Source organism: Tamandua tetradactyla, chromosome 1, assembly GCF_023851605.1.
Source record: "Tamandua tetradactyla isolate mTamTet1 chromosome 1, mTamTet1.pri, whole genome shotgun sequence".
In the NCBI taxonomy this organism is placed as follows: Eukaryota; Metazoa; Chordata; class Mammalia; order Pilosa; family Myrmecophagidae; genus Tamandua; species Tamandua tetradactyla.
Window position 1 is genome coordinate 224606197 of NC_135327.1, and position 18616 is coordinate 224624812.

Here is an 18616-nt window from a genome sequence, read left to right on the forward strand (position 1 = left end):
CTTTTAGCCACTTGTATTTCCTTTTCTGAGAAGTGTCTGTTCATGTCGTTTACCCATTTTTAAAATTGGATTGTTTGTCTTTTTTGTTGAGTTAAAGAATCTCTTTACATATTCTGAATACTAAACCCTTATCTCGTATGTGGTTTCCAAATATTGTCTCGATTGCATGGGCTGCCTTTTCACTTTCTTGACAAAGTTCTTTAATGCACAAAAGTGTTTAATTTTGAGGAGTTCCCATTTATGTATTTCTTTCTTCAGTGCTGTGCTTTGGGTGTAAGATCTAGGAAACCGCCTCCTATTACAAGATTTATAAGATATTTCTCTACATTTTCTTCTAAAAGTTTTATGGCCTTAGCTCTAATGTTTAGGACTTTGATCCATTCCGAGTTAATTTTTGTATTGGGTGTGACATGGATTCTTTTTCATTCTTTTGTATATGGATGTCCAGTTCTCCAAACACCATTTATTGAAGATGCTGCTCTCTCCCAGATGGGTTGGCTTGAGGGCCTTATCAAAGATCAATTGTGCATAGATGAAAGACTCTATTCCTGAGCACTCTATTTGATTTCATTGGTCAGTATATCTATCTTTATGCCAGTACCATGCTATTTTGACCATTGTAGCTTTGTAATGCGCTTTAAAGTCAAGTAATGTGAGACCTCCCACTTCATTTTCCTTTCTCAAAACATTTTTAGCTATTTGGGACACCATGCCCTTCCAAATAAATTTGGTTATTTTTCTATTTCTGCAAAGTAAGTTGTTAGGATTTTAATTGGTATTGCATTGAATCTATAAATCAATTGGGTAGACTTGACATCCTACCTATATTTAGTCTTCCAATCCATGAACATGATATGCCCTATCATTTATTTAGGTCTTTCAGGATTTTTTTAAAGCAATTTCTTATAGTTTTCTATGTATAGGTTTTTAGTATCCTTAGTTAAATTTGTTCCTAAATATTTGATTCTTTTGGTTGCTATTGTAAATGGAATTTTTTTCTTGATTTCTTCCTCAGATTGCTCAACACTAGTGTACAGAAACACTACTGATTTTTGGGCATTGATCTTGTACCCTGCCACTTTGCTGTACTCATTTATTAGCTCTAGTAGCTTTGTTGTAGATTGTTAGGATTTTTGACATAGTATCATGTCATCTGCAAACAGTGAGAGTTTTATTTCTTCCTTTCCAATTTGGATGCCTTTTAATTCTTTTCTTGTCTAATTGCTCTGCCTAGAACTTCCAGCACAATGCTGAGTAACAATGGTGACAGTGGACATCCTTGTCTTGTTCCTAATCTTAGAAGGAAAGCTTTCAGTTTTTCCCCATTGAGGATGATGTTAGCTGTGGGTTTTTAATATATTCCCTTTATTATGTTGAGGAAGTTCCCTTCTATTCCTATCCTTTGAAGTGTTTTCATCAAGAAAGGATGTTGAATTTTTTCAAAAGCCTTTTCTGCATCAATTGAGATGATCATGTGTTTTTTCTACCTTGATTTGTTGATATGGTGTATTACATTAATTGATTTTCTCATGTTGAAACTGACTTGCATACCTGGAATAAATCCCACTTGGTCATGGTGCATAATTCTTTTATTGTGCTGCTAGATTCAATTTGCAAGTATTTTGTTGAGGATTTTTGCATCTATATTCATTAAAGAGATTGGTCTGTAGTATTCTTTTCTTGTAATATTTTTGTCTGGCTTTGGTATTAGGGTGATGTTGGTTTCATAGAATGAACTAGATAGCTTTCCTTCCTCTTCAAATTTTTGAAGAGTTTGAGTGTGATTGCTACTAATTTTTTCCTGAACGCTTGGCAGAATTCACATGTGAAGACATCTGGTACTGGACTTTTCTTTTTTGGGAGCTTCTTGATGACTGATTCAATCCTTCACTTTGTGACTGGTTTGTGGAGGTCATCTATTTCTTCTTAAGTCAATGTTGGTTGTTCATGTCTTTCTAAGAAGTTGTCCATTTCATCTACATTGTTGAGTTAATAGTGTATAGTTTCTCATAGTATCCTTTCATTAACTCTATTATTTCTGCAGGGTCAAATCTATCATCATAGGTTTCCATTGTTTTTTTTTTTTATCTCTTTTATTGTGCCTTTCATTCTCATAAGTTCTGGAGTTTGTTTTTTCAAATTTTTGAGTTCTTCTTTATATTCACCCAATGTCTTTATATTCTCCCTCAACTGGTGATTTGATTTTTGGTGAGATTTTGCATGTCTGTTTGAACATCCTGAATTAGTTATTTCAATTCCTGTATCTCATTTGAAATAGTGGCTTGCTGTTTTGACTGGGCGATATCTTTGATTCCTAGTATGATTCATTATTTTTTGCTGGTGTCTAGGCATTTGATTTCCTTAATTTGTTTACTCTGGAGGTTGTTTTCACTCTTTTACCCAGGATTTTCCTGATGGATGGCCTTGTTCTATCTGTTCTTTGACATTCAGTTCAACTTATTCTAGACCTCTAGCATAGGTTCTGTTTAACTGATCAGAATTTTTCAGTTCTTGTTTTTCTGTTTCTTGCCGTGCCTATATGGACATCCCCCCCGCCTTTTTTTGAGGAGGCTCTTCTCAGATATTACAGACCCCGGTCAGATTTTCCCAGACCAGACAGACCCACATCTCAGGAGGAAGGAGTAGCCAGCATCAGTTTTCCTTGAGGGTGAGACCCAGCAGGTTTCACTATGAAGCCTCTAGACTCTGTGCTTTTCCTGTTTTGCCCAGTATGCGGTGCTTGTCTGCCTGTGGGTCCCACCAGCATAAAGTGATGTGGTACCTTTAATTTCAGCAGATTCTCCCTGCCAGGAGCATGGTTGAAACAGAGGTGAGGTAGTCGGATAGCTTTGATTGCTCCTGTTTTCCAGCCCCTGTGGCCTGAATTCCTTAAAGGAGAAATTCCATTTGAGGTGGACGCTACCCCACTTTTCTTGCAGAAGATACACCTTTTAGGGTATTAATCCCATTCACCTGACTAGTTACTTTGTCTCTCAGACAACCATTAGTTCCATCCTTGCCTGGGGCATTGTTGGCACCTGAGAGTGCTTGCAGTTCTATCTAATGAGCAGTTAAGGGGTAATAAATAAAAATAAAAAAGCCTTTTCAGAGCCTGACCCCTGCTCATCGGGTCTGTCAATCAAGAGCTAGAGTTGATACATGGCTCTATGTATCTCCAGGCTCTATGCTCTTCCTTTTGCTGGGTTCCAGCCCTTTTCTTTCTTTCTTTCTTTCTTTTTTTTTTTTTTTTTTGCATGGGCAGGCACCGGGAATCGAACCTGGGTCTCTGGCATGGCAGGTGAGAACTCTGGCCCGCCCTCCAGCCCTTTTCTAATATTTTGTGCTGTCCAACTCAAAAAGCTTCTCTTTGTTTGTTTTTTCTCCCGCATCAGTCCTGACCCCTCTCTGCCAGGGACAAGAACTCCTAGTTCCTTTATTGCTTTTTCCAGGTTTATCTATGCTGGGGGCCTGTTTTCAGTAGTCTGAATTTATTAATTAATCTAGCAATTGGAGCTTGGTTGAGTTAAGCTTTTTTCACTGGTAAAGTCTATCTCCTCTCCCCTGGGGAAACCAGCCAGCCACACCCATGGGGAGGCACTGGCCTCCATGGCTTGGGGGACTTGGAGTCTTCTGAGGGGTCTCAGCTATTCCACCTGGTCCGTACTGGTGTGCGCTGGGTGTCCAGTCACTGATGTGGCCCCAGCAGTTGTTTCATACAGTTCCTGGCTGTCTACAGCTGCTCTGGAGGATGAACTAAATTCCACACCGCACCACACCACACCTTGCCCCGCTTCTGGGATGAAAGTTCTTAATGCACCTTCTTCAGACGATATACAACAAGTACTGTGGCAATTTTGAATGTGAAAACAAGTTTCTATTCAACTTCAGTCCTAGTTATCTTCTTGATCATTTTCCTCTCCCTGCCTCACTGACCAAACTTGGGTACTGCACAAGATAGCAAAACCTAAACCAACTGGCTGATGACGTGGGGTGCTTGGTTGCTTAGGTGATGGTAAATGCAGTTTCACTGAATTATATTAAATTAGGAAAACAGAGCATTGGTCCGTATAATTTGGATACTATGATTCTGTGTGTATTTTTAAAATACAGAAATTAATTGGAAGGTTACTTAAACTTCAGGGGTACATCAAAACAAATGTATTTTTTAGTATCTTCTATGATATATTACCCAAAGAGTATTAACGTACTACGGCATTTGTGTACTGCTTATGACACAACTTTTCAGATACATATTTAAGTTTACTAAGTTTTGTTAAATTCGATGTCTGAATGAACACAAATATCACAGGGCATATAACATTAATAACACCACTGTGGGCCATGGTGGCTCAGCAGGCAGATTTCTCGCCTGCCATGCCGGAGACCCAGGTTCGATTCCTGATGCCTGCCCATGCAAAAAAAAAAAAAAAAAGTAATAACACTTAAACTCAGTATACTTATTTTTGAATATAATAAACATTTTCAACCAAAATGATTACACAAACAATAAGGTAATTTTAAAATCAATGTTTCTTCTTTTAAAATATTTTGAACAATTAAAATTTAATTTGGCATCTGGGGCAAGAATTTCTTGGTTATTATGTGAATAAGATTGTCAAATGCTAGTTTAAGCAATATCCTTTTTTGTCACTGCAGACATTTTAACTTCAAAGTTAACATTTTATCGTTTTTTTCCTTCTAGGTATGTTATTGTGGTTATTCTGCATATGTATTTTATCTTAATTTAATACCTTAAGCATTTAGCATATTGTTAGATATTGTTTGTGAATATAATTATAACTTGTTGCATAGTATTGTGACATATTCATATCATAATATATTTAATAATGTTTATTGGATGTTTATAATTGTAAAGAATATCAGAATAAATATTTTGAGCATGAATCTGTGTTCCTATTTTCTTAGCATACATTGCCTAACTTAAACAATTGGTTCAAAGTGCGTAAATACATTTAAGACTTTTGACATATACTACCTAAGTGATCTTCAAAAATTTGGAACCAATTACACTCCTACCGGTCAAATCAAAGACCAATAATTTCAACACAAATGTCATGAACACCAGGCATTATCATTTTTAAAAAGCGCCAATTTGATTGGAAAAAAATGTCTTCTTTCAATCTGCTTTTAACTCATTCCTTGTGAAGCTGAGTACTTTCTGCTTTTCATATTTTTATTAGTGTTTGTGGCTTTTATTGTGTAAACTGCACTTTCCACTGATATGTTCACTGTTTCCTAATCAATTCATGGGTCAAAGAGAGCAATGTTTTGACATATACATTGCAAATATTTTCCCTCATTTTTCATTTCCACTGCAATTTCATTTATGTTTTCTTGTTTTAGTATGAAACAATTTTAATTTTTATGTAGTCAAAACATCCATATTTTTCTTTATTATTTCTGCTTTTGGTTTTATGCCCATGAAGTCCCTCAAGTCATTTATCATGTTAGGATAATGTAAATGCATTTATTTGTCTGATAGTTTTATAATTTTTTTTTTTGCATTAAAATCCATATATTTTGGGGGAATTCATTTTGGTAGGAAGTGTAAGAGAAGGCTTCAAATTCTCCATCCCTCATGTCTGACCAGTTGACCGTCCCTAAACACTGATTACCTAGTGATTTCTAGAGGCATTTCTGGTCATTCCACTTTGATCTGTTTCTGGAAAGTGTACTCTCATCACCTGTATATCTATTTCTATCCCACATTGCTCACTCATTTCACAGATATTTACTGAGTGCCTAGTACATGCCAGGCATTTTGCCTTAGGATGTATTGATACTGAAAAGACTTTATAAAATAACACTCTGGCTTTGTTAGTCTTCATCCAGAAGGAATGGGAAATTAGTCAAGAGATTTAAGTGGAGAGAAAGAGAGCGAGGATGCGTCTGAGTGGAGAACTCACTTATATACATGTGCTAAGTGGTTTCTGAAGGAATTGTGGAGGATCAAGAATGAGAGGTTCAGCTGAGAAGTGAGAGGTTAGGATGGTTGGATGAGAATGGTGATGATGCGGATAAGAAGTGGTCAGCAGCTTTGAGAGATATTTCTGGGATAGAACTGACAGAACTGGTGCCAACTGAAACAATGCCCCTGGAATGCAGCGTTGCTTTGGAGATTTACTGGAATAATTTGTTAAACTTTACTCTTAAGAGAAAACTTGATTTGTGGCAAATACCATGATGAACTTCTCTTACGTAGTCAATCCAGGATGAATATGTATAAAAATATCTATGTGGTATGAAAGCAAAAACAGAGTTTCATTACAAATGAACATTACAAATGAAATGATATAGATGCTAAATCCATACGATAGCAACTTTAACTTTCAGATAAGTTTACCAAATTTAAATATTTTCTATGTTTTTACATTGAAATCTAAATTGCTCCTAAACTAGTCATAACAGCCCAGTCTTTAGAAACTTTTTCTACAGTAATCAGTTAATTTGTAGGCATGAAAATCTGTTTTAAGCTTCATTTTACACAAATTGAACCAAGTGTGCTTTTAAAGATTCCACATAAGTACAGTTGCTTGAAATTATCCTTAGTAGTCAGGGTACATGAAGACTTTGAAGGAGTTTAGTTTTGAATGGAAGAAAATAAAACTCACAGTTCTCCAGAGCTGCACGGTTGGAAATGTAGCTCTTGTCGGTCTGGTGTTCAGTCGCCACAGAAGAAAACCCAATGTCTCCAACATTTAAAATGGCAGCGAGTATACTGTATATACTTCCCAGTTCCTGAAATGACCATAGAAGCAGTTGGAGCACAGCAAGGCAATGACAATGGCTGGGGCAGATGAAGGAAGAATCCACTGGCTCCAGCACGAAAAGGTCATGACTCTGGCTGTGACGTCAGGCTAACATCTACAGAGGCACAGACAGTAGATGAGCACGGAGCCTGCTCCCCAGTGAGTGCATGGGCAGGCACCGTGAACTGAACCCCGGTCTCCGGTATGGCTGGCGAGAATTCTGCCAGTGAACCACAGTCACACCGCCCCTTAAGAGGATTATTTGATTGCAAATGTGAAAAAAACCAGAATTGAGGACCTGTCCTTAGAGGAACTGGAACTTCCTTATTCAGTAAGTCATGAATAAATCCATCCATGTTAAGTTTATATCCTCGTAACTCAATGTGGCTGTTTCCATACGAGTGCTTTTTTTTAAAAAAAAAAAATTATTATATAATATAACATATATACAAAGAAAACAGAGAAAAAAGCAGTAGTTTTCAAAGCACTCTTCAACAAGTAGTTACAGGACAGAGCCCAGAGTTTGTCACAGGCTACCATACCATCATCCCTTGAGTGCTTCTTAAAAGTGACTTTATAAGCATGGATAAAGGTTAGTAAAAAGGAAAAACCGAAAGATGCCAGTACCTAAATCAAAGGATATATGCAATTTAAATATAGGTGATACGTACAGACATGGGAATTTTGGACTGTAGATTAGAGTTTATATTAGTTATTACTTCTTTAAGACAAATTCCCTAAATATGATACATCAAAACTACATTCAGAAACATACAAACATATATATACGATTTTTCGTGGAAGAACTGGAGGCCATTTTGTTAAGGCGTCCATGGGGATTTAGATGTCATTCTAGTACATTCACAGTGCAGGGAGGTGCAGGCAGAGGCAGAATCCTTTTTTCTTTTCTAGTGTTGCTGCATTTATCCTAGCCCAGATCCAACACTTAATCAAAATGAAGGATTCCATCCATCCCAGCATTCTAAGTCAAGATAAAAGCCGGATATGAACAAGAAAAAGCCTTCAGGGATTTTCCTTCATTTCTATATAGCAAATATATATTAAAGGAATATATGAATGTATAAATAAATAAATTTGTTGAATGAATGTGTGTGTATCTGTGTATATATATCCATACCCCCATGTCTACCTCCATATCTATACATATATATTCATTCATTCAATAAATGCATATTTCATGTCAGGCATGGTTCCCACCAAGAGGACTTGGTAGTGGGCAAGACTAGAAGACATGTTTCTTTGAGAAGCTCAGGCAGTAGAGAGGCAGACAGTAGTACACAAACACAGAAACAACACTTTCAGAAACCATTAAAGGATTACGAAGAAAATGACTCTGGGAAGGGAAGGGGGGGTGCTATTTTCTTCCAGAGGCTGCCCTGGGAGGAGGTGACATTGACCCTCGGGCCTGAAGGACGAGAAGGAGCCAGCCATGAAAGCAACTGGGGTGAGACTCTGCCCGCAGAGGGAGCAGCTAGGGCAGAGTTCTGAGGAAGGAAGGCGGATCTGCGTGGGCTGGAGCATGGCCAGGCATGGGGAGGGATGGAAGGGCAAGTTGGGGGGCTGGGCAAGATCACTCAGGACTTCCAGGTCACCATAAACAGCTTGGGCTGCTTTCTAATTGCCATGGGAAGCCACTTGACATTTTAAAGCTGGGAGTGACAAGCTACTTAAACTGATGAATCTGGTTGCTGTGTGAAAGTGAAAGGACCGGGGACCAGTGGCCCAGGTAGAAGGACACTGCAGTAGCCTAGGCGAGAGGTGACGGTGTGTGCAGGCAAAGGCAGCAAGTGGTGGCGACAGAAAGGAGTGGGTGGTTTGGGGTGTTCTGGAGGTAGACCAATACATTGGAAGGCAGGTGAATCATTTCCTAAGAAAACTCTCCTGGTGAGAAACTGACATTTTAAATCTGCATAAATTGCAAAGAAGCAACCAGTCTCAGCTTTCGTGGGGGATGGAGAAATGAGTGTAGCTCAGGCAGCAGAGTTCAGTGTATTTTTCTTGAAGAAACTATAGGCATTATGGACAGGCTGCAGCAGAATAGTTCTTTAAATAGGTGGTTGAACACTGTTTCTTCAAAATGTGTGTATTGGTCAATTGTAAACCAGAAAGTTCAGGCACATAATCTTCTAAAATAGTATTTTTAATAGCATTTTAGAGATTCATTACAGAGAATTGTTTGTTGAATTAATGGACATTCAACTCCTATTCAACTGTTTGTAAGAATGACTGCAAAATCCTTTGAGACCCTTTGACCCTCTGTGATTACAGTGCTCATGTGAATTGGAACTGCGGGTTAGAAGACTGACCCCAGGGGAGCAAACCAGGCCTGGCTCCACATGGATGGGCAGCGAGCTTGTAACGTAGCACATGGGTGATCCCTGGGACTAAAGACTCGTCTTTTGCTGCAGCTCATCCTCAAGGAGCCCAAGGAAATTTTGTTCAATGTTAACAATAATGGACAAAATAGCATTTTTCCATTTCACACATAAAGCCACTGGAAGCATAGATCACACAACTTTCCATGGCCTTGGATCAAGCTGAGATTAGAATCTCGGCTTCCAGCTTGCAGAGTGTGCTGCATCTTTCTACTGAGCAAGGAGACTGGCAAGCAGGACAAGGGTGCTCTAGGTGTTCTCCTGGGTCTGGAAATCATTCGCAATTCCCCTGACCCTCTATCCCTGCTGTACCCTTGCTACTGCTTCGCCTCTTTCTGAGGCCATTTAAAGGCTGTTGCTTTAGTGATGTCTTCAAGGACAAACCAGATCTAGTTTGCTAGAAAGTCAGATGTTCATTGTTACGACATTCAGGGCTCCTGTCCACTCTGCTGCGGCCCTAGATATTTCTGCCCTGCTTTCTGTGCTTGTAAACTCTGCTGATGTGCTGTCACCTCCATGCATGGGTCAGGGCTGCCTCCCTCCACTCTGAGTTAGTCTGCCCAAGGCAGAAAGACTCCTTCCCCTCCAAAGCCCCATTGCACTGTACCTCTTATTCACCCATCCATTCATCTGTCCAACTGTCTGTCCGTCCATCCATCCATCTGTCCATCCATCCATCCATCCATCTATTATCTGTTTACTATTATGAGAAGTATTGAGGATACATCAATAAATAAGAATAAGCTCTGTCCTCAAGGACTTTACAGGCTTGTGGAACCAAGTGGCCTGGATCATTTCCTATATGGATTGTTTCTACATATTTCCATTTTCTATATTTTTTTGCCCTATATTTTTTACATAAAAAATGACATCTCTGCCACTGGTTTAAGGCCTTGAAGGTGAGGAGCTGTGGCTGGTTCTTAGACCCCATTTCCTGTCTAGCCCCAGCCCTCTCCCCATGGTGGGCAACAACTAATGCTTGTTTAATGAGTGGATACATGCTCCGTATTGAAGGCGGGTTACGGCCTCCATAAGGCCAGGAGAGCTGGGTGAGCATCCTGGGGCTTTTCATGAAATACAGATGTACCTGATTTATGAAACAGCATTCCAAATGCTTCTTTCTTTCATTTTCTTTCTTTGTATGCTGTATGATGGGATCACATTTCATTTCCCAATGTTCCTTTCTAAGCGCTGTTGTGTGGAACTTGGAGCAAAATGTTATAAAGCAAAGTACCTTACTCCTGCATGCTTTGCCAGCTTTTGGAGAATGTCATGTTCAAAGTAAAATGGAACATTTTCCTCAGTGAGCCCATGCAGAATCCCAATGTAACTGAAATATTACACCTTTGTAAAGAAAAAGGTAGAAAAAAGCATTATCAAATGACCCCCTTTAAAGGTGATAAACTCCATGGAACATCTTTTCATACAAATAAAAAAATATATCACCTGACTCATAAGTATTTCCCAATGTGTTATAATATCAGCTTGTTAACGTCATTAAAGGTAAGAGTATGTTTCATTGATCTTGAATTCTGGCACTTGCAGAAAAGAAATAAAATGAGCTAGATGGAGACATTTCATGCAGATTCTGAAGGAGATGTCTGTGAACATTCAGGTGTGACAGCGGTTGATGGCTGTGATTCTACCGAAGCTCTAATTTCATTTCAAAATATATGCTTTTTCTCAATACAAGTGTTACAGTGAGGCTAAAACTATGGCCTGTGAACCTGGGAATGTAAAAAGAATGTAGAATCACTCATAAAGTATAGAGATTGGTATATCAAGTATAGAGAATAGAGATCCAATCAAATGTTCCCTTCCATTTGGCTGTGTCTGGGTGGGGCCACCTCACCAAATCTATGGAGAAACGGTTCAGCAAGGTTGTGCTAAAACACGGTGAAAGCAACACCTGAGAGGCGCCCGGGGCGTGTGTGATACACGGGGCTACACAACTATCAGCTGAGAGATAATGCCTGCAGCTTCTGCTGAGAGGAGGAGACACGTGCAGCTGTGAGAAGAGATGCCATATCCCAGAACAGGGGATCTCAGCTGGGGACACTTGCTCCCCAGGGGTATCTGGCAATGTCTGGAGCCATTTTTGGTGGTTATAAATGGGGCTGTGTATGCCACTGGCATCGAGGGGGCAGAGCTCAGAGATGCTGTTAAACATCCTACAAGGAGAAGCAAGCCTCTGTAACGGAGAATTGTCCAGCCCCAAACGTGACTCAGTTGTGCTGAGGGTGAGAAAACTTGTCCTAGAAATATGGGGGACCTATGTCCTGGACTCAGTCTCAAATTCTCTAACCTAAAGAATGATCTGGAAACTTCAGCCTGGTGTGTTCAGCTTACAACCCTAGGAAAATATGAAAATAAAAATAGAGGTGCTGCAGTAAATCAAACCATCTTATCAATGCTTTTGTTTTTTTTAAGTGTACAAGTAAGATTTGTAATCTTGGGATGTCAATATGTTTATTCTCAAATGTGCTTGAAACTTTTGAGATGTTAGAGAGACGCATTAACTAATCTGACAACTTGTCTTGCGACTTGAATTTAAGATACTTCTTTGATATTATACTTATGGTTTTAAGTTGAAGGCATGACATAATTTAATAGCAAATCACATTCAATATATTGGATAATGAGATTAATACTTTTGAATTATTAGATATGCAGGGCTAATGGAGTTAAATTACTAGAAAGTTTAGAAAGTGCTTATTAATCCTCATAAGCTTGCTCTGTCAGCCATTTGGAGTGATTGAAAACCTGATGAGATAGACGGAATTTTTTATGTGGGTTCAATGTTTCAGATAATTTAATTATGTTTGGTTAGGGCAATTTAAAGTTACAGTTATGTTAAATGAACAAAGCACAACTATACTGAACACTGCTTTTATTATTATTTGTATAAAAAGATGTGCAAACTGAATTCAAAAGCTTCAGAAAAAATCTAGGTATATGTTTTTAAAACACCTCAATCAAATATTTATATAATATTAAAAAATTTACATCAAATAAACGTTAATACAGAAAATTAAAAATACAAGCAACTCTAAATTGTCCTTTCTGGGCACAAAATTGCCTTCTTTAAATATTAAAACGGGAGACTTCCCCACACTTGGTTTCATGTTTATCTATCAGGATCAGGGTTATTTTTAGGCTCACGAACGTGGTGACTGCAAGGGCCGGCTCTGCATTAGGCCTCTTCTAGCCTCTGTTCCCCGGTCTTGCTCTTGAATCTGTTTCCACTCAGCTGTCACAGTGGGCTTTCTAGGGTGGATAAGATCAGCCATCTCCCAACTAAAATCCTTCAGTGACTTCCTATTCCCCTCGGGCTAAAGCCTCAGCTCCTGCCTAACGTGCTCAAAGGAAGTTGCTGCATCTTCATTTCCAGTTCTTTTTCTTCATGTTTTCAGGCCCAAACTCATTATAGGTTCCCAAGGATTCCACATTATTTTTATGCCTCCATTCCAGCTCATGCTGTTCTTTTCCCCATTCTTTACACAAAGTCTCTGCACTGAGCTTTCACTGACCAACCCCCCCCACACCCCCCAAAAAAACTTCATGTTTCTGGGACATTAGTTTATTTGTGATCATTGCGTTGACTACTATAATTTTACTGGGATTATGCATTGTGCATGTCTCTTCTATCAGCTTACAAACCACTGAAGACAGAGATGGTAGCTAACTCGTATCTCGAGTTCTTGGCACATGGTATGGTCCAGAGCTGGCACTCAATAAATGCTTCTCAACTGTTTTCTTTTGTGTCAGCCAAGTGACAGTAAATTTCCTTCACTTTCAAAACAGAATCTCTTATTTGTCTTGAAGTCTTTCAATCTGTACTTTAAAACTTTCGCTGATCTTGCTCAGATTTTTTTTTTTTTTGTATGCTGTATGGCAGGGGTCACACTTCATTCTTATTCCATGTGAGTATCCGTTATTGCAGCACCATTTGTTGAATTTTTGTTTATTTATTTTAGGGAAGTGCATGGACCGGGAATTGAACCGCGGTCTCCCTCAGGGCAGGCTACCTTTGCAATCCCACTCAGATTATTTTTTAATTCTAAATTTAATTCATTTTTTGGTCTCATGCTTTATACATCTTGAGTTAGTAGGTAAATTTTACGAGAACAATAAGAATTCCCTATATCCTAAGTTGTTTCCTTCCCAAAGCTGATTAACCCTTCTAAGTAGCACAGCCCGGTGATGGGAAAAGGGCATGATCCCTTTTTCCTGATTTTGTTCTAGGAATGAAAGCAATAACCCAGGCTGGATGGACCAGTTTGGAGGTACAGACCAATTTGGCAATACGCGCCAAGTCCTTTTCAGAGTCTCAACCCATGCTTCTTGCCGAATGGAAATCCACACGAGGGAGGGGTAGGCAAGGGGACAATCCCCAAACCTCAAAGTAGGTGGGGACCACCGGGCCCAGCACAAAGTGGCCCCAGCCCAGGCTGGGGATGTGACACCATCCAGCCTAGTCCTGGGAGGGCCAAGGTGCTGACACCCCCACTGACAAAGGACAGAGTGGCAGCAGGATGGGGAAGAAAACGGTGGGGCAAGTACAGTGGGACAGGGTGCTAGTAGAGCCTACACCCAGCAAGGAGAAACTGATGGAAGAAAACGAGAATCCGCATTTGCTGCTGGCTATATAAAGAGGGTATTAATATCTTCTCTATTTGTGCTAGTTTGCTGAGCTGCTATGACAAACACCACCCAATGGGTTGGCTTAAACAACAGGGATTTAATGGCACGTGCTTTAACGGGCTAGAAGGATTGCTTCCTCCTGTGGTCAGCTGTATTCTGCTGGCTGGCAGTCCTTGGGGTTCCTTGGCTTTTCTGTCCATGGCTATGTCCCTTCCGTTCTTCTTACTCTTCTAGTTTCGCCCAACTTTCAACTTCTCGACCTTACCTGTGGTTTTCCCTTTATGAGGCCTCCAATAATCTGGATTAAGACTCACCCCCATTTAGTTGGCCACACCATCACTAAAAATAACATCTTTAAGGTTCTACTTAAAATAGGTTCAGACCTTCCATGTGGGAGACCCGGGTTCGATTTCCAGACCACGCACAAAAATAAATAAATAAATAAATAAATAAATAAATAAATGGGTTCAGATCCACACCAACGCTGATTAAAAACATATCTAAATTTGGGGGCATAATTCCACCCACCACACTGTCCTTATATTGAATACTGCAGACACATATGCAAGAACAGTGACATGGCAATATGCAGAGATTAGAGTGACATTAAATAGCCTTTAATTTTAGTCATAAAATCAAAGATAGTGAGTGTGGTAGGTTCTATATAAGCCCAACAAACACAGGTTCTTAACCTTAATCCATATCTGAGGGTGTGAGCCCATTATAAGTAGGCCTTCTTGAAGGCATCAGCTTTAGTTAAGGTGTGACCCAACAGAATGCAGCTGAGTTTCAAGCCAGCTTGCTGGAGGCCTTCTAAAGATGCAGAAGCTCGGGATCACAGAAGTATGAAAGGAGAGGACATCACCATGGGACCAGAGGCAGATACAAGCCAGGGAATCCGCAGGATTGCCCACAGCCAGCAGAAGAACGTACAGACTCTGGGAGGATGCAGGTCTGGCTGACATTTTCATTTTGGATTTCTAGCCTCAAAGTTGTGAACCAATAAATTCCTGTTGCTTAAGCCAACAATTGAGTGGTAAGGGTCAGAGCAGCTCGGCAAACACTGACAGTAATTGCTGAATGGGACTCGGAAATGAACTGCCCTCCATGATCTTTCTACTGATGAAAAAATTTAGGCCAGAGAGGTTTAGTCATTAGTCTGAGCTCACTCAGCCAGAGACAAGCACTGCCTAGGACTCTGACCCCAGGATCTGGTGCCCTAGAATAGGATTATTTTTATTTTGTCGACTACTTTCTTTGGTCCAGTAACTCAGTTAAGGTCATCAACATTTGTGCAAAGCTTTCAAATACTTAAAACTTTCTTTCACACATACTATTCGATCAGAACTAAAGCCATGACTGATAATCCAAAGATGGTGCTCCACATTGTGCTTTTGACTACCACAAGAAGTATAAGCAAAATAAAAGCAGGGAAAAAGGCAAAGAAAAATGAAATTTTCATTTGAAAAATGAAAATTCACACCATAGCATGGTAAAAATTGCCTCCAAATGAGATGAATCATAAAGCTACCAATCATTTATTTTTAAAAAGTGGCAGGGAAAGGGCTTAGGAAACCATGATTTTAGAAAATTGAGGTTTTGCATTTGAGCTATTTTTAGAGAACCTCTGACTTTGATTTGCCTGTCATTCCTTTGGATTGTGCTGGATCACAAAAGGACAAGGAATTGCAAACCTTGGAAATATTCAAAGAGAGATATTTAAATGTGTCCACTGTGGGTGCCATCAACACCAAAGAGAGAAAGAGGTGAGAGAGACAGAAAAAGAATGATTCACTTTATTGGAGTCATCAAAATTGTGTCACAGTAAACTGTGAAGGTGGCACGCTGTGCTAAGAGGATTAAGAATAATGCTACTTAAGTTTATATTGAAAGTATTTATACCTTCTTCCAGAATGGATTTGAAGTGTATTAAAAAAAAAGCCAGTGAAGATAGCATAAAACAGGACAAAACAAAACAAAAACAGGACTGGGGTAGAGAAGAAGAAACTTTAACTCAGTTTTATTCTACTATCGCCAAACTGGGACATTGGTCCTGTCACTTTACAGTCTCTGATTTTAGATGGGAGACAACCACATCCTTAAATAGGACTAAAAATCTTGAAAAAATATCTAGTGGCTGATCTGCTTCAGCTCTGGAAACAGGCATTGTATTTTTTCCTCATTCAGAAAAATAGCCAGTGAAACCAAGCCCCAGCCTGCCCCCTCTTTCACACATGGTCTCTTGCGTAGGTAAGTTTCGTTTCTGATTAGCACACCTTGCCATAAGGGGGAAAAAAAAGAGTTCTTTTGAAGCTGTATGTTTATATATTCAGTAAACATTGAGTATGTTTCAGCTTTGAAGGTACAGTTTAAAATAAATGAATTCTATTTGTCAGCAGATGCTAGCTGCAAACCAGCTTCATTTTTACGTTACTAAACAGTGCTCGACCAAGCAAGACCATCACTGAGCCTAACTGAAGAGAAACATCGCTTCTCATGAGTAGGGCTCCAAAGCAAACAAACCAATTAAAAACGATTCCCGGCTTCTAAGACAGCAGCCTCTGGGGGAAGGAACTGTAAAAGACAGATCAGCAATTCTGATGTCAAGAAGCCAGAAAAAGAACTGCGGAGAGGTGGAGTTCCTGGTCACAGCAGGAGCTGCTTCGGCGGGGGGGGGGGGGGGGGGGGGGGGGGGGGGGGGGGGGGGGCGCCACGTCCTTCCCGTGTGGAGGATGCCCCGGGTCCAGATCACCCTTTCCTGTCCCCTAATAGCCCCCAGCACAGCCGCGCCACAGCCCAAAGGAACGTCTCCCACTCGAAGCCCCATCCATCGTGACTGAGCAATGAGGAGCCGGGAGAGGAGGGGCTGCTCTTTTCTTTATTCGCTGCATCCAGGAACGAACTGGCTTCCGCTTTAAGGGTGGGCATACCCGGGGGGGCTTACGTCTACCCGTCCCCGCAGTCCGTCAGGATGCGGGGCCAACTGACTGCTTCTTCTCTTGCTGCGCTTAACCTTGCAGCTATATCGTGGTGAAAACGCTCCCGGGAGGACACCGTCTTGCTCCCTTGAGTCAGAATGTAGAAAAAATGACCCCAGGAGTCACCTGGGGAATTTGGAGCACAGGACGAGGCGCCCAGCACGTGCCACGCCCACCACGCAGACCCCACTATCCAAAGAGGAGCTGTTTTTCTTCTTGGTTGGTACTGAAAATAGCTTTCCAGATCCCCTCTGGCTTTTCAGCCTCTTTCTCTCGTACCCCTCTCTCCGCAAACAATTAATTCACCTGGAAACAGAGCAGCGTCCTTTATTCCAGACCCAAGAAGAGGCTGGAAAAGCAGCCAGGTTGGGAGTCTCCCCACCAAATCCAAATTCCTCTTGGTGGTGGAGGAAGCCCACATTAGGAAAGTTTACTCTAAAAGTAAGATTGTTGCACAAGAATCATTCCTTTGACGATGACACACCTGGTTACCTGGAATATCCATCGTTACAGGTATTATCTGGTTTGCAAGGTAAGTCTAATAAGTTTCATGTCGTAGTAATTCTAGTTCCTTATTTCTTAAGCTAAGGGATCCAATCTCATATTGCCGGATGTAATTTCAGCCGGGTTCCTCTAGCTCTCTGCCTAGCAACATATTCAAGCCATTCCATTGGACCTTTCTGCTCTCAGCACACCCAATCCCTCGCTGCCACCCTTAGCCTCCTCACCAATCACGCAGCGCGCCTCCCCTGGCCCCCCCCATTTCCGCCTCACCACTATATAAACGTCTGTACTTCCCCTAATAAACGTTCTGGTGCGCACGCCTTGCCAGCTCCTCCAGTTCCCGCGAGTCCTCCTTTGTTCTCGGGTGCCGTCCACACCTTCCAGCCCCCGGGGAACCGGCACAGTTCCCCCCTTCGCTGAGAGGAAGACCCCAAGCGGGAGATAAAGAGCTCCCGCATCATATATCCTGTTGGTTCTGTTTTTCTGGAGAACCCTGACTGATAAATGAGGATTGCACAAAACAAACTCTCTCTTTTAAAAAGTCTGTATTAAGAGAGTCCCCACCTTAATAACTTGAACTCCACTTGCATCCATGGTTTCTTATTCTAGCAAGTATCTGCCTGGGATGTCTCTGGACTGTAATATTTTCTTGGGAAAGATGATCACTCGTGTTCTAGGATCTACCTAGATCTACCCATACCTCCCCTGTAACGGAGAGCTCTCATTTCATATAAAAAGCTAAGCCATTATCTGCCCTCCATTTTCAAAATATTTGGCTGAGCTCAAATTTCCTTACCTAAAAACAAGGTCTTGAGACCCCCATCCCCACCCCCCTGCAGGCCTGCACCAGGGGTATCTGGGGTGGAGGCCAAGCTTACAAAGAGATGGCAGGGTGGGTGCGACCTCTCCCCCCAGCCTCAATGGTGTCGGAGCATAAGCTCCATGTTTGGAGAACATTCACTTAGTTAATAGCAAACTCTTCTCTATGCCAAGAACGCTAATTTTCTGGCAAGCAAACAGAACAATCCTGCTGGTTAACCACCTTCCATTTTAAAAGCAAAGGTGGCAATGGCACCTTTCAAAATGATGGGCTATGGAATGAGTAGATTCAGTAACTATGGAATGAGTAGATTCAGTAACTATGGAATGAGTAGATTCAGTAACTTCACTGCACATGGCTTGACTCACTTTTGTAAAAGTTGCACCTCTATTTAAGCTCTTAGTTGAGATCTAATGGCCCAAGGAATCTCAGTAAACTTCATAAGCAAACACAGCAGCTCATTAAAACTGAAGGAATTGAAATTAAAATTCAACAAATCACAGG

General features: G+C 40.7%; 1 protein-coding gene across 1 annotated transcript in view; it reads right to left on the minus strand.

The window, feature by feature from the left end:
* The window catches only part of MYO3A (myosin IIIA), a 241079-nt gene that overhangs the window by 80988 nt on the left and 141475 nt on the right, over positions 1-18616 (minus strand). The window contains exon 16 of the mRNA XM_077153504.1: positions 6633-6759. Coding sequence (XP_077009619.1) covers positions 6633-6759 — 127 coding nt within the window. The remainder of the gene's footprint in view (positions 1-6632; positions 6760-18616) is intronic.